The sequence below is a fragment of the Coenobita brevimanus genome, chromosome 72 (assembly GCF_032717465.1).
Source record: "Coenobita brevimanus isolate Jiangsu-jjx chromosome 72, ASM3271746v2, whole genome shotgun sequence".
Taxonomy (NCBI): Eukaryota; Metazoa; Arthropoda; class Malacostraca; order Decapoda; family Coenobitidae; genus Coenobita; species Coenobita brevimanus.
In genome coordinates, this window is record NC_137025.1 from 15,361,320 (window position 1) to 15,374,509 (window position 13,190).

Below are 13,190 nucleotides of genomic sequence, written 5' to 3' on the forward strand. Positions count from 1 at the left end.
ACACTGATCATGAACTATTTACTTAGCTGCCCATTTACCCTAACACATGACTCACTACCATCACAAAAACTCTTGATGGCACCTAGCAGCTTACCATCTACATCGTACATGCACTAAACCTTCCACAATCCTTTTTTGTTTACTTTGTCATATGCTTTTTCTAGATCCATGAATGCCATAAACACTTTTTGGTCCTTCTCACAAGTCTTCTCCACTATCTATCTTACTGCAAGTATTTGATCCACACATCCTCTGCCACTCCTAAAGCCACCCTGTTTATCACTTACTAGGACTTCTGATATTTCTCTTACTTTCTGTATAGTAATTCTTCCATATACCTTCCCTACCACATTCAATAAACTTCTGCTACAATAATAATAATAATAATTATTATTATTTCTTGTTTGTTTTTTTAGTTAGTTTTTTCCGGGGAGGGGGAGGCCGAGGATGAGATGGAGGGATGGAGTGGAGAGGTATATGAGAGAGGGGGGTGTGAGTTAGGAGCAGGGCAGTGAAATGGCGGGGGACAGGGCGACGTGGAGGCGATTTGTTTGTGGCCACCCCAAACGGGATTGAGGCATCTGGCAATAGATAGATAGATAGATTATTATTATTATTACTATTTGTAGGTGGGGGCACTCACCATCCCCTCACTCAATGTAGTGCTGCTCTCATGTGTCTGCCCATTCCTCTCCATCCTTCTTTCCTTCCATACTCTTCTGCCTTTCTTTTCTTCATTCTTTCCACGTCCTTCTGCCTACGGGTGACTTTACACTCCCTCTTCCGTCTTTCAATCCTTCATTCTTTCCTCTTCCTTCTACCTGTGGGTGACTCTACACTGAGTGACAAGCCAAATGGTTTCCTGTGCACCAGAAAACCATTTACTACGTTGGATGGTTACCACATAACCAAATTTTGGAGCCTGGTGGTTTAGTGGGTAATTACAGATTGAGCCTGTGTAGGTTCATATCCATGGGGTGGTTGGGGTTTATTGCTCACGTAATGCCACTCAGGGAGTCAACCACTGGCAGAAGGAAGAGGAAAGAATGAAGGAAAGAAAGAGAAGAGGGAACGTAAAGTCACCCATAGGCAGAAGGATGAGGAAAGAATGATGGAAAGTAAGACAGAAGAGGATGGAAGGTAAGAAGGATGGAGGAGAGGAAAGGGCAGCCACCCAAGAGCAGAACTACATTGAGTGAGTGAATGGTGAGCACCCCCACCTACCACAATAATAATAATAATAATAATAATTCCTCCATCCTTCTTTCCATCCATCCTCTTCAGTCCTTCTTTCCTTCATTCTTTCCTCTTTCTTCTGCCTGCGGGTGACTTTACACTCCCTCTTGTGTCTTTCTTTCCTTCATTCTTTCCTCTTCCTTCTGCCTGTGGGTGACTCTACACTGAGTGACAAGCCAAATGGTTTCCTGTACACCAGGAAACCATTTACTACGCTGGGTGGTAACCATATAACCAAATTTTGGCACCTGGTGGTTTAGTGGGTAATAAAAGTGCTCCAATCGGATTGAGCCACTGAAGGTTCATATCCAAAGGGGGTTGGGGTTTATTGCTCATGTAATGCCACTCAGGGATGAGAGAGGTTGGTCACTCTCATCTTAAATGTCAGGACCAACTGCCTAGTCCCAGGCTCCTACACTCCTCATGGGGCAATGTAGGATTGGATGATGGATGGATAGATGGATTACTGCAGTGAGGGCACTGATAATTTCAAGTCATGCCTGATTACAGTATATTTACATTTCTATTATTAAAAAAAAAAAAAAAAAAAAAAAAAAAAAAAAAAAAAGTACCCACCCCTGTTAGTCCAACTTTAATTTGGGAGGAAAAGAAGAAATAAATACAGACAAGAAACGAGAAGAGAAGGAAAAGAATAACTGCTAGATAATATGCAGCACCCTTCCCACTGCCTCAACTTGCAGACACCGTGTGTCCGAACAGTGTGCGCGATGTGAAGGTGGGGATAGGCTACCCTACTTATTATGAATAAGGATAGAGTTAGTCACTATTACAATAACTTTTTCCAATAAAAACAGCAAAACAGATGGTTGAGCTTTGCATAACAGTCTACCTGGAATAAACCTCACTGGTTACGATGCTGCCGAACTTACACTAGATATGTCAGCAACTCTGTGTAATGGGGTCTCTTTCTTGTTATGGAGTCCCTTCCCAGATTTGATTGCCTTGGCTTCAGCCGAGAGAAGGTCATCATAGCAAGAGGCACGCTGGTCGTCATCCTGCCGGTACCGGATCACCGTGGCGTATCCTTTACTCACCATTGCCTCCGCAACATTACTGTCAGGGTGTACATGATAATCAGCCAACTGGGATTACATTACACTTACTATACAACCTCCTACTTTTGAAGTTAACCTTATAAGACAGGCTGGTCAATGCAAAGTACAGCTTATAAAGACCTCACAGAGTCATAATATCATATTATGTCTTGGGAGGAGGCTGCAATTAAAAATACGATCTTTTAAAGGAGTCCTGTTAGTTAAGATTACACTGAAACCTTTGGGGGAAGGAGAAGGGTTTGATTTTTAAGGTGACCGAAACTGAAATAAACCAACTGTTTGTCATTACACTACTGTTGTGTCAATATGGTAATCTGTAATTCCATATTGTATTTTTATTTATCTACGTAATGCTGTCCCAAGTTCATTCAAGGCGAGCTCAACAAAAATGTCTGATCATTACATCCTTCTGCCATCATGTCAACCCTCACTTCCACAAGTTCTGCAATCCATCTTTCCACTCTATTCTCTATCCCTTCCAAACTTCTCTGTCTTCTGGACAGCTACATAAAATTTCCTCAGTATCACCAAGCTATACTCACATATCTCCAATCCTGACAGTACAACAGGTCTTCTCAGGGAAATTGTTCTGTGCTGGCTGGATATAGTCAACAGTACAGCTGACTTTCTGGCCAATTAACTTCTTCCGCAGGAACTCTCTAGCTTCGAACAGCCAAGGGATGTCATACAATGGCCTGAAGTTCTTGCCTGGTGGTCGTGGGGCTTCTGAATCTGGCAGCCTAAGGGACACAAGAGAACATCCAGTTGAATCTTCAGTTAATGCTTCATGATGCTGTATCCTCTGAAGGAAGTCCCATATGGGTGCTCTTTAGGTAGTTTGTCACTGGCAAAACATATACCATATGACACACACACACACACACATTCAAATGTAGTATTCCATGCCTGCACAGATAAACCTTGCTTCTTCTCCCTTCCCAGCTGCATGACCGGCAGCACTGTAACATGATCCCTAAACCTCGAGTCCTTTTTCAACACTACATACCGTTTTTTCTTTACTGGGGGGGGGGGGGGGGGGAAGGTCACACACAAGGTTCAATCCCTATTGTAATTGACCTAAGACTCTATAAGTCAAATAATTTACGTTAACCCCTGTACTTCAAGACATTCTCAATTCCAAAACATTATCTTAACTTTGAACCATATATCTCTTCACATTTTCTTACCATTCAACTATCATAACAGTAAACACTCTAATTCCTGGGGTCACACAGTAAATACTAACTGCATACTGTACTCCCTGCAAGCCATATTAGGCAAATACAGATGGAAGTAGAGATTACAGCCTCCTCTTTGTACTAATAAAGGAAATGAGGTGATAACAGCCACATCCATTAGAAGATCTAAGAGCACTGATAAGCATCTCTCCACCTCAAAAAGACAGGGGAAATGGGATCTGGGTGATAATTATACTGACAAACCATCTACCAAGGGCTAGTATAAAAAAAAAACTTCATCATCATTTGTCTTTCTTCTTACATACATAAAGGCAAGGGTGATAAGTATGAATGTACTAGCTTTAGGGGTATAAGTCTGTTGGGTGTTGTAGGTAAGGTGTATGGTAGAGTGCTAATTAAGAGAGTTAGAGAGGGTACAGAGGGAGTGATTGGTGATGAGTAGTGTGGCTTTAGGAGAGGGATGGGATGCATGGATCAGGTGTCTGCTGTGAGACAAGAGTGTGAAAAGTATTTAGCGAAAGGCAAGGATGTGTTTTGGGCATTCATGGATTTAGAGAAAGCATATGATAGAACAGATAGGGAGGCTTTGTGGACTGTTTTAAGACTGTATGGACTTGATGGTGGGTTACTAAAAGGGGCAAAAAGTTTTTATGTAAATAGTAGGGCGTACATACGAGTGGGAAGTACTGTGAGTGATTGGTTTCCCGTGAGAGTGGGGCTGCAGCAGGGATGAGTGATGTTGCCTTGGTTGTTTAACATTTATATGGATGGTGTTGTAAAGGAGGTGAATGCCAGAGTTTTAGGTGGAGGTCTGAGTCTAGTAAATGTTGGTGGTAGAGAGTGGAATCTGAAGCAGCTGCTGTTTGCAGATGATACTGCACTGGTGGCTGATTCTGAGGACAGACTGAGACAGCTGGTAGAGGAATTTGGAATGGTGTGTGAAAGGAGGAAATTGAAAGTAAATGAGAATAAGAGTAAAGTGATGAAGCGTACGAGGTCGGTAGATGGTAGGAGGATGAATATAGCTTTGAATGGTGAGTTGCTTGAGAAGGTAAAGTGTTTTAAGTATTTAGGGTCACATGCTGCTGTGGATGGAAGAATAGATGCAGAAGTGAAGTTTAGAATGAATGAAGTAGGAAAGGTGCTGGGAGGAATGAAAAAAGTGTTTAGATGTTGTTCGCTTAGAGTGGATGTATAGAGAAGGCTGTATGAGGGTGTTGTGGTACCGACTGCATTATATGGGGCTGAAACATGGAATATGGGTGTAGCAGAGAGGAAAAGTTTGAATGTAATGGAGATGAGGTGTCTGAGGAGTGTGTGTGGAGTGACGCGTATGGATCGAGTGAGAAATGATGAAGTGCAAAGGAGAACGAGTTGTTCAGGAGACGGCTGATCGAATTGAGCACAGGGTGCTGCGATGGTTTGGGCATAGGGAGAGAATGAATAATAGGCGATTGGTGAAAAAGATAACTAGATCTGATGTGAGAGATGTAAGGCTGAGAGGGAGACCAGGAACAGGATGGATGGACAGTGTGAAGAGAGCATTGGATGCTAGAGGGATGTCTGTTGAGCAAGGAAGAGTGGTTGTGCATGACAGAAATAAATGGAGAGAAATTGTGAATGAATTAATGATGACACAGCCCTGAGGGGATATTCTCCTGCATATGGTCTGATCAGCTAGTCAGGTCAGGTGTGGGTAAGGGGATGGGTCTATTATGATGTGGCAGGGGTAAACCAGCTCTGCTGTCGGGCCCTGCTGAGGATGTCACTGACTGCACTGCGCAGTTGACCCTCGTGCAATGTGGTGCTGTCCTTTCTCCCCACTGGGGCTAAGATGCGAATGAATGTGTTTGAATGGATGAGTAAACTGGGAGTGTGTCGTCCTGTCTCGGCTACCTCCCTTTCCTTGGGGGAAGCAGCCTAGGTATATGGATGGATGGATATAGAAGTGGTAATATACACTAGTACTAAATCTTTTTTATATACTAATAATAATGATGAAATCAACCACTAATGAACTGTACAATTACAACGTAACTAAATATAACTAACCTGGGTGGTCTGAGACTAGAGAGGAAGATCTTCTGAGCTTTTCCATCTTGTCGTTTCACAACCAGAGCATCTCCGTTGACCACTTCCACAACCTTGCCTGTGAACTCCTTGTCTTTGTCTGCAATCTGGGTGCATGGAATACAACAATATTACTGTACAGGGTAGCTGTACACCAGGAAACCATTTACTATGCTGGGTGGTAACCATATGACCAAATTATGGAGCCTGGTGGTTTAGTGGGTAATTAAGGTGCTCCAATTGGATTGTGCCGGTGAAGGTTTATATCCAAGGGGTGGTTGGGATTTATCGCTCACGTAATGCCACTCGGGGATGAGTGAGGCTGGTCACTCTCATCTTAAATGTCAGGACCAACTTGCCTAGCCCCTGGCTCCTAAGCTCCTCATGGGGCAACGCAGTATTGGATGATGGATGGATGGATGGAAAAAGAATGAACATAGCAATGTAAAAAGCCCATCCTCTTCCTTGGATAAATCTAATGAACTACCATAGTCACTTCACATACATCTATGACTAAGCTATAGTATTCTAATGACTGTCATCATAAAATCATTGCAACCCATCATAACCAACTCTGCACAAGTCTTCCACTCAACCACATGATACCTTTGTCCTTTAGCTTCCACAACCAAGTACTGATTTTCCTCTTTTTAATGCTCTGAAGAAGGAGCCAAAGGATAAGAGCCCTTAACATTGTTCCCTCCAAGAAAAATTAAAAACAAGGGTACAAGACCAACCTTTTTTGGTAGCATTTTTACATGACTGAAAAAACTCCACTCACTTCTGTGTGTATGGTGTGTATGTATTCTACCACTAAACCACCAAGTATCAACTGATTTCTTTATGCTACACTATTCCACAACCAAAAGAGATCTTACCGATAAACTGGAGGGTTTGTAGTCCTGCCAGAGTCGAAGTTGCTTCTCTTTCGCCACTTTCTCTGCAGCTCTGAGCTTTTCTGGGCCTCCTGTCACAGTGGCTATGGACCAGTCAACACATCGTGCAAACCCTTCACGCAGGAGTGCCTCTGCTATGTTTCCATTCTGAAAAGAAATAAGACGACTGATTAGTCTTCACATTTCAAAGACAAAACGATCAAGCTAGGCCAGTGATCTACATACAATTGTCCCTCAACAATGACTATGAAGTTTATTGTGATATTTGACATTAATGAACTATTAATAATAAACGTACTGATAATATGTTCAGATGGCCCTCCACTGGACTCTCTTTTGGATTAAAACCTGTTTTATAAGGCCACTTTTATAATGATTCTTCCATCACCTGTGCAGAGGACAGAAAACAATGAAATAAAGAGCAAGGGGAAAAGGAAGCTTTATTATCTTCCCTGACCACTGACACAACACATTTACACAAAGTAGAGTATCAGCTGCCCTCCTTTCACCATTAAACTACCAGAGCTGCACATCTGTGAAGAGAAACTGGAAAGTGATTTATGGGCTCCGTTCTCATGGCAAAATAGTTTCTGAATAATGTCACACCAAATGGAGCGAACGGGACCGCAAAATATCAAACTTTATAATAACATCTATGCCTGTTGATGAAAATTCTTTATATTTCTTTGGTATCATGTGGTGGATGGGGGCACCCATCATCCACTCATTCAATGTAGAGATGCCATATGATCTCAACACTGAGTGACAAGCCAAATGGTTTCCTGTACCCAGGAAACCAGTTACTACGCTGGGTGGTAATCATATAACCAAGGTTTTTGGCGGGTTAAGTGTCCCCCAGATTCCCCTATCCAAAATCACTTAATCATGGCAGTTGTTTCAGAGAACCTCGGAGGACCCAATACCTGCCCAGGGCCCCAACCAAATGGGAAGATTTGCAAGGCCATGTGGAACATGAGAGATGTGAATGAGGACAGCAAAAGGGTGGATGTGGTGAATGTGTTTGAATGTGAGATATGCCATGATGGCATTGGGTGAAACAAAGATGAAAGGGTGTGAGGTGGAGGAGTGGGAGGGTGTGATATGTGTAATATATAGCATGAATTGACAAGGAAGATGCAAGGAAAGAGTTGCTTTGTTGATAAATGAGGTATGGCAGGGTGGAATGAGAGACTACAAGTGTGTCAGCTTGAGGTGAATGTATGCTAAGTCCAAGTTTGAGCATATGCACCATGTGAGGACAGGAGTGTGTGTGTGTGTGTGAGTGTGTGTGTATTTACCTATTTACCTATTTGTAGTATACAGGAATTGAGCAATGCTCGTGTTGTCCTGTCTCCATATCCACATTTATCTAGTTTACTTTTACACACATGAATGTTTTTCTCCTGCACCACCTTTTTGTCTAAGTTGTTCCAAATACTTCTGTATTTACCCAATATACCTAACTGAGATACACACGAAATATGCTATGCTCGTGGGTTCCCATCGCTGTTTCTCAGTAAGTCAAATTTAGCTTTAAACTCGTTTAAGTTTTTAGACTGGATGATCTCTTTGTCCAGGCTATTCCATAAATCTATACTTCTGTAAGGAAAGCTATACTTCTTGATATCCTTCAAGCAGCTTGACTTTTTCAATTTCATGCCGTGTCCTCTTGTTGCTCTCTTATCCCATACAAACAGATCTTCTTGGTTAATTTTATCTACTCCCACCATGGTCCTGAACACTGCAATCATGTCTCCCCTCTTTCTCCTTTCCTCTAAGGAAGGCAAATCCAGTTTTTCCAGCCTCTCTCTGTATGACAGATCTGCCAGACTGGGGACCATTTTGGTTGCTGTTCGTTGTATTCTCTCAATCTTGTTTATATCTTTCTTTTTGTGTGGGGACCACACCACCGCTGCATATTCTAACCTGGGGCGGATCATGGCCACTATCAATTTTTTCATCATCTCATCCATATGATGAAATGCTACTCTTATTTTAGTCAGGAGTTTATAAGTCTCTCTAACTATCTTATTAATGTGCTTTTCAGGTGACAAACTATCTTGGACCAGCACTCCTAAGTCTTTCTCTTCTCTCATTTTAGTGATTAATTCATTACCCAACAAATAATTCATTGATGGCCTCCTGGTACTTTTACCCATTTCCAATATTTTACATTTCTTTACATTAAATTTCATTTCCCAAGTCCGGCTCCATTCATGTATCCTATCCAGATCCTCCTGCAGCATTTTACAATCCTCCTCAACCTCTATCTTCCTCAAGATCTTTACATCATCAGCAAACAGACTTGCATAACTGTTCACTCTATCTACCATATCATTTACGTAAATCAGGAACATTACTGGTGCCAACACCACGCCTTGGGGGACTCCACTTGTTACATCCCTCCATCCAGACATCCTATCCTTTATTACTGTCCTCATTTGTCTGCCTCTCAAAAAGTCTCTCATCCATTCCAGGAGTTTCCCCTTCAGTCCTCCTATATATTCTAGTTTCCACATTAGTCTCTTATGAGGTACCTTGTCAAAGGACTTCTCTAAATCTAAGTACACACAATCCACCATCTCTCTCCTGTACCACGTCAATCGCTCTTGAGTAAAAGCTCAACAAGTCAGAAACACATGACCTTCCACTTCTGAATCCAAACTGACATTCAGCCAAAATATTCATCTCTTCTGGATATTTTATCCATCTGTCTTTCAGGATTCTCTCGCACAATTTTGCGACCATGCTGGCTAGAGACACTGTCTATAATTCAGGGGTTCTTCCCTGTTTCCTCCCTTATAAATTGGTACCACATTTCCCCTCTTCCAGAGAACACATGATTAAACTGTGAATTTTATCTGCCAGTTGTTCTCTGCATTCCTTCAGTACCCAATTAGAAATTCCATCAGGTCCTGGGGCTTTCCTTACATCTTGAGTTTCCAATAATTTGTACACTTCCTGTACCTCCACTTTTGTATCTTTTATCACCGGTACATTTCTAGTCACTCCCTCCCCTTCCACAAACTCTTTTTCATTAGTGAAAACTGATTGGAAACATTTGTTCATTATTTCAGCTTACATTGCTGGATCTTTATAGACCTCTCCTCCTACTTACAATTTAGTGATTCCTTTCCTTTGTTTCAATTTGCCATTAACAAATCTATAGAACAGTTTGGGTTCATCCATGCATTTGTCTATTATACCTTTTTCAAAATTCCTTTCTTCTTCTCTACGTATTCTTGTGTAATCATTTCTAGTTCTTTTATATTCTTCCTTTGTTCTGGTGTTGCCCCTCTTTCTCCAGTTGTTCCACGCCTTATCTCTTTCTTTTTTTGCTATCATACACCTTCTATTAAACCACTCCATTTTCCTGTTTTCTTTCCCTCTTACTCTTGGTACAAATTTTTCCACTCCCAAATTGCAGAGGTCTCGAAAGATATCCTACTTCCTTTGTATCTCTCTTGTTTCTCTGAATTTTCTCCAATCCGCATTTTCAAAAAAGTTTCTCAGTCCTGTGAAATTAGCTTTCCCAAAGTTGTATCTTCCCTGTCTATGAAGCTCGTCTCTTGGATCGACGTTCCCTATTATCATCTGGAACTCAATGACCACATGATCACTTTTTCCTATAGGACAGAAATATTTCAATGATTCTATTACATCGGGTTCTTTGGTAAACAGTAAATCTAATCTTGCTGGTGTGTCCTCACCTTGGAACCGTGTCTCTTCTCTGACCCATTGCGTCATCACATTATTCATTATTATATTTAATAATATAGTGCCCCACGAGTCCTCGCTGCCTCCAGAGTCCCATTCCTCCCAGTTCACCTCTTTACAGTTAAAGTCACCCACCAAAATTATATTATTGCTTTTCTCAATTATTTTTTGTAAATAGCTAACTATATCTGACAACATCTAATGGTTTTTGTCATCATTCCATGCTCTCGTCTTAAAGGGAACATACACTACCGCCATATCTCTCGACTTTCTCTCCAGTTTCTAATTTCATATATATCACTTCAGCCCTGCCTTCTCCCATTTCCACGGTAGCTACATTTATGTTGTTCTTCACTGCTATCATCACTCCTCCTCCCGTTTTTTCTTTTCGGTCTCTTCTCCACAGATTGTATTTGCCATCTCCCAAATGAACATCAAAATCCTCTCTTAATTTGGTCTCTACAAAGCACATGACATCAGGTTCATATTCTCTCAAGAAATCATTAATTTCAAGCCTGGCTGATATTAAACCATCAATATTAGTGTATATCACCTTTAAATTATTTTTCATGTTTTTTATACCCTCTTCTCTCCTTCTCTCCGTCAGTACCACTTCCTCAATTTCTGATCTTTCACAGCTATCCCCTTTAGTTTCCTTCGCTTCTATTTCCTTATATACCACTTCCTTACTTTCATATCCAATACTCTCCAAAAAAAAGTATTACATTCTTCCTCTGTCCTCATCATTTTTTTCCTTTGCTCGATCCTTTAATGATTTTAAAACTTCTTTCTTCTTCATTTAAATCTTTTCTTATTATAATATTTTCCATTCCAGCCTCTTTGCTTAATTTCCAGGTCATTTTGTGTATATCATTTACTAAACTTGCTGATGTCAACTTGCCTCTCATTGGTCTTGTTTCCCCTTTCCTATAAGGCCCTATCCTCCTTACTTCCTCAATTTCTTTTACCCACTTGTCTCCTTCGGGGTCAATTTTGCCTAATATACCTCTCACCAGGTTCGTGTCTCTCTCGAGTCTCACGAATCTAACCTTTTCTTCCTCCTCCCTGTTCCCAAATATTACCACACATCTGTTCCTTTCTACAGTTTCTCTCACTATTTTCTCTTTTTTCTTCAGTATTTTCACTACATTTTCTTCCATCTTTTTCTTGTTCATTTCCCTTTCTTCCTGGATGAATTCTCTTACGCTGACCACGTCTTTCTGTTCTTCTTCTACGTGTGCCCACTTTGCCTTATGTTCTTCTAATACACTACTCACCTTCTCTGTTTTATTAGTACTCTCTTCTAGTTTCCTCCGCAATTCAACATTTTCCCGCTTCAAATTTCTTATTTCTTCATTCGCCGTCTCATTGGACTGGATCAGACTCTGTATAGTAACTTCCATATTCTCAGACATGTCCTTCACACTAAATTCTCCACTTTCTTTTCAAGTTCACTAATCCTCATTATCAATGTTTTAACCAGACCCATGATATTAGTGTTTCTGTCAAATCCTGGAAATTCGAGTCCCTCAGTGTTTACATTTTCGGCCATGTTGGTTACTGTAGCAAAAACAGCTGTTACCGAAAATACTACAAAACATTCATGCATATTCTTCCTAATAAATCTTTACATTGTTGGTAGTCTATATTAACTTACAATATTTTAAACTTACAACAAAACCATAGGAGACAGAATAAACATAATTCCTGGAAACTACTTAAGATATGCAGCCTGGGCCTGGGAGCTGTTGGGAGACACGTCCGTCAGTTGTGGCTGTCCGTGTGTGTGTGTGTGTGTGTGTGTGTGTGTGTGTGTGTGTGTGAGAGAGAGAGAGAGAGAGAGAGAGAGGTTTTGGGATAAGTTGGATGAAGTAGTGGAAGAAATGCCCAGGAGCTATAACATAATCGTAATGGGTGATATGAATGGTCCTGAGGATAACAATAATAATAATAATAATAATAATAATAAATAATAATAATAATAATAATAAATAATAATAATAATAACAGTAATAATAATAATAATACAGTAAAAGTCCTATTATTCGGCAGATCCGACATTTCGGAAGTTTTGAGAAATAGTCCCATTTACGAAAATCATTGATTGTTTGGCAGATGTCCGGAATCATCTCGGCAGTCTAGGAAGTGTTATCTGTGGCTTGTAGGCCTAATGTTTCATTACACTTCTGTATGTTCACTAATTTCTATATTTTTATTCAGATTCAGGTATAGTACTGTATTGATTACAATATTGCACAGTATCATACACTACAGTAACGACCCCCACCAAATTAGCGAGGGTTACGTTCCAAGCCCCCACGCTAATTCTTGAAATTCTTTCATTCTTGATGCCTTCCTGAAAATGACACCGGTAATTGAGTAGCCCATGAACCACTGACACTGTAATGCATTACCCATAAATAAATGTTGCTTGTTAAATCAGTTTCCCCGTTGTTTTTAGCTGTACGGCTGTGACAGCTCTAGTATTTTTATTCCTCAGCATAATGGTGGAAGGGACTGTCCTGTTTAACTGAACCTAACCTAACCGAGTTTAACTGTACCTTATAATTTAACCAAACCTAACCTAACCTAAAGTCAGAAAAATACTTAAAAATAAACTGGAGGAATATGAATTGCTAAGGTCTCTCTGATGAAAGTTAAACGTACATTTAGTGCTCATTCTTTTGTTTGTTTTTGTGCTTAACGTGAAAGAGAGAGCATTGATGCAAACAGTAATATATCCCATTAATCCTTTAATAACCTCCGGCATTGAACAACCTTTTACAGTACCGATGTCAGTGATGTTAAGTTAGTGTGAGCTATGAAGAAAACTGAACAATTATGGGGAGGGAACGAAGGTCAGTGGTATGTTTACATTACTACGCTACGATTCCAAGCAGTTAGGCGGTCGGTTAATCTCAGATGTTTTCGCCCATTTGGTAAATACACCGTAACTTTATCAATCTTTCCGTGACTCATAGCGAATCATAGCATGG

At 40.6% G+C, this 13,190-nt stretch overlaps 1 protein-coding gene across 1 annotated transcript in view; it reads right to left on the bottom strand.

Moving 5' to 3' along the window:
* The window catches only part of Tudor-SN (Staphylococcal nuclease domain-containing protein 1), a 294,602-nt gene that overhangs the window by 128,037 nt on the left and 153,375 nt on the right, over positions 1–13,190 (bottom strand). Inside the window, exons 8-11 of the mRNA XM_080278226.1 lie at positions 6,460–6,624; positions 5,564–5,688; positions 2,855–3,052; positions 2,127–2,310 (exon numbers count right to left, since the gene is read on the bottom strand). Coding sequence (XP_080134352.1) covers positions 2,127–2,310; positions 2,855–3,052; positions 5,564–5,688; positions 6,460–6,624 — 672 coding nt within the window. The remainder of the gene's footprint in view (positions 1–2,126; positions 2,311–2,854; positions 3,053–5,563; positions 5,689–6,459; positions 6,625–13,190) is intronic.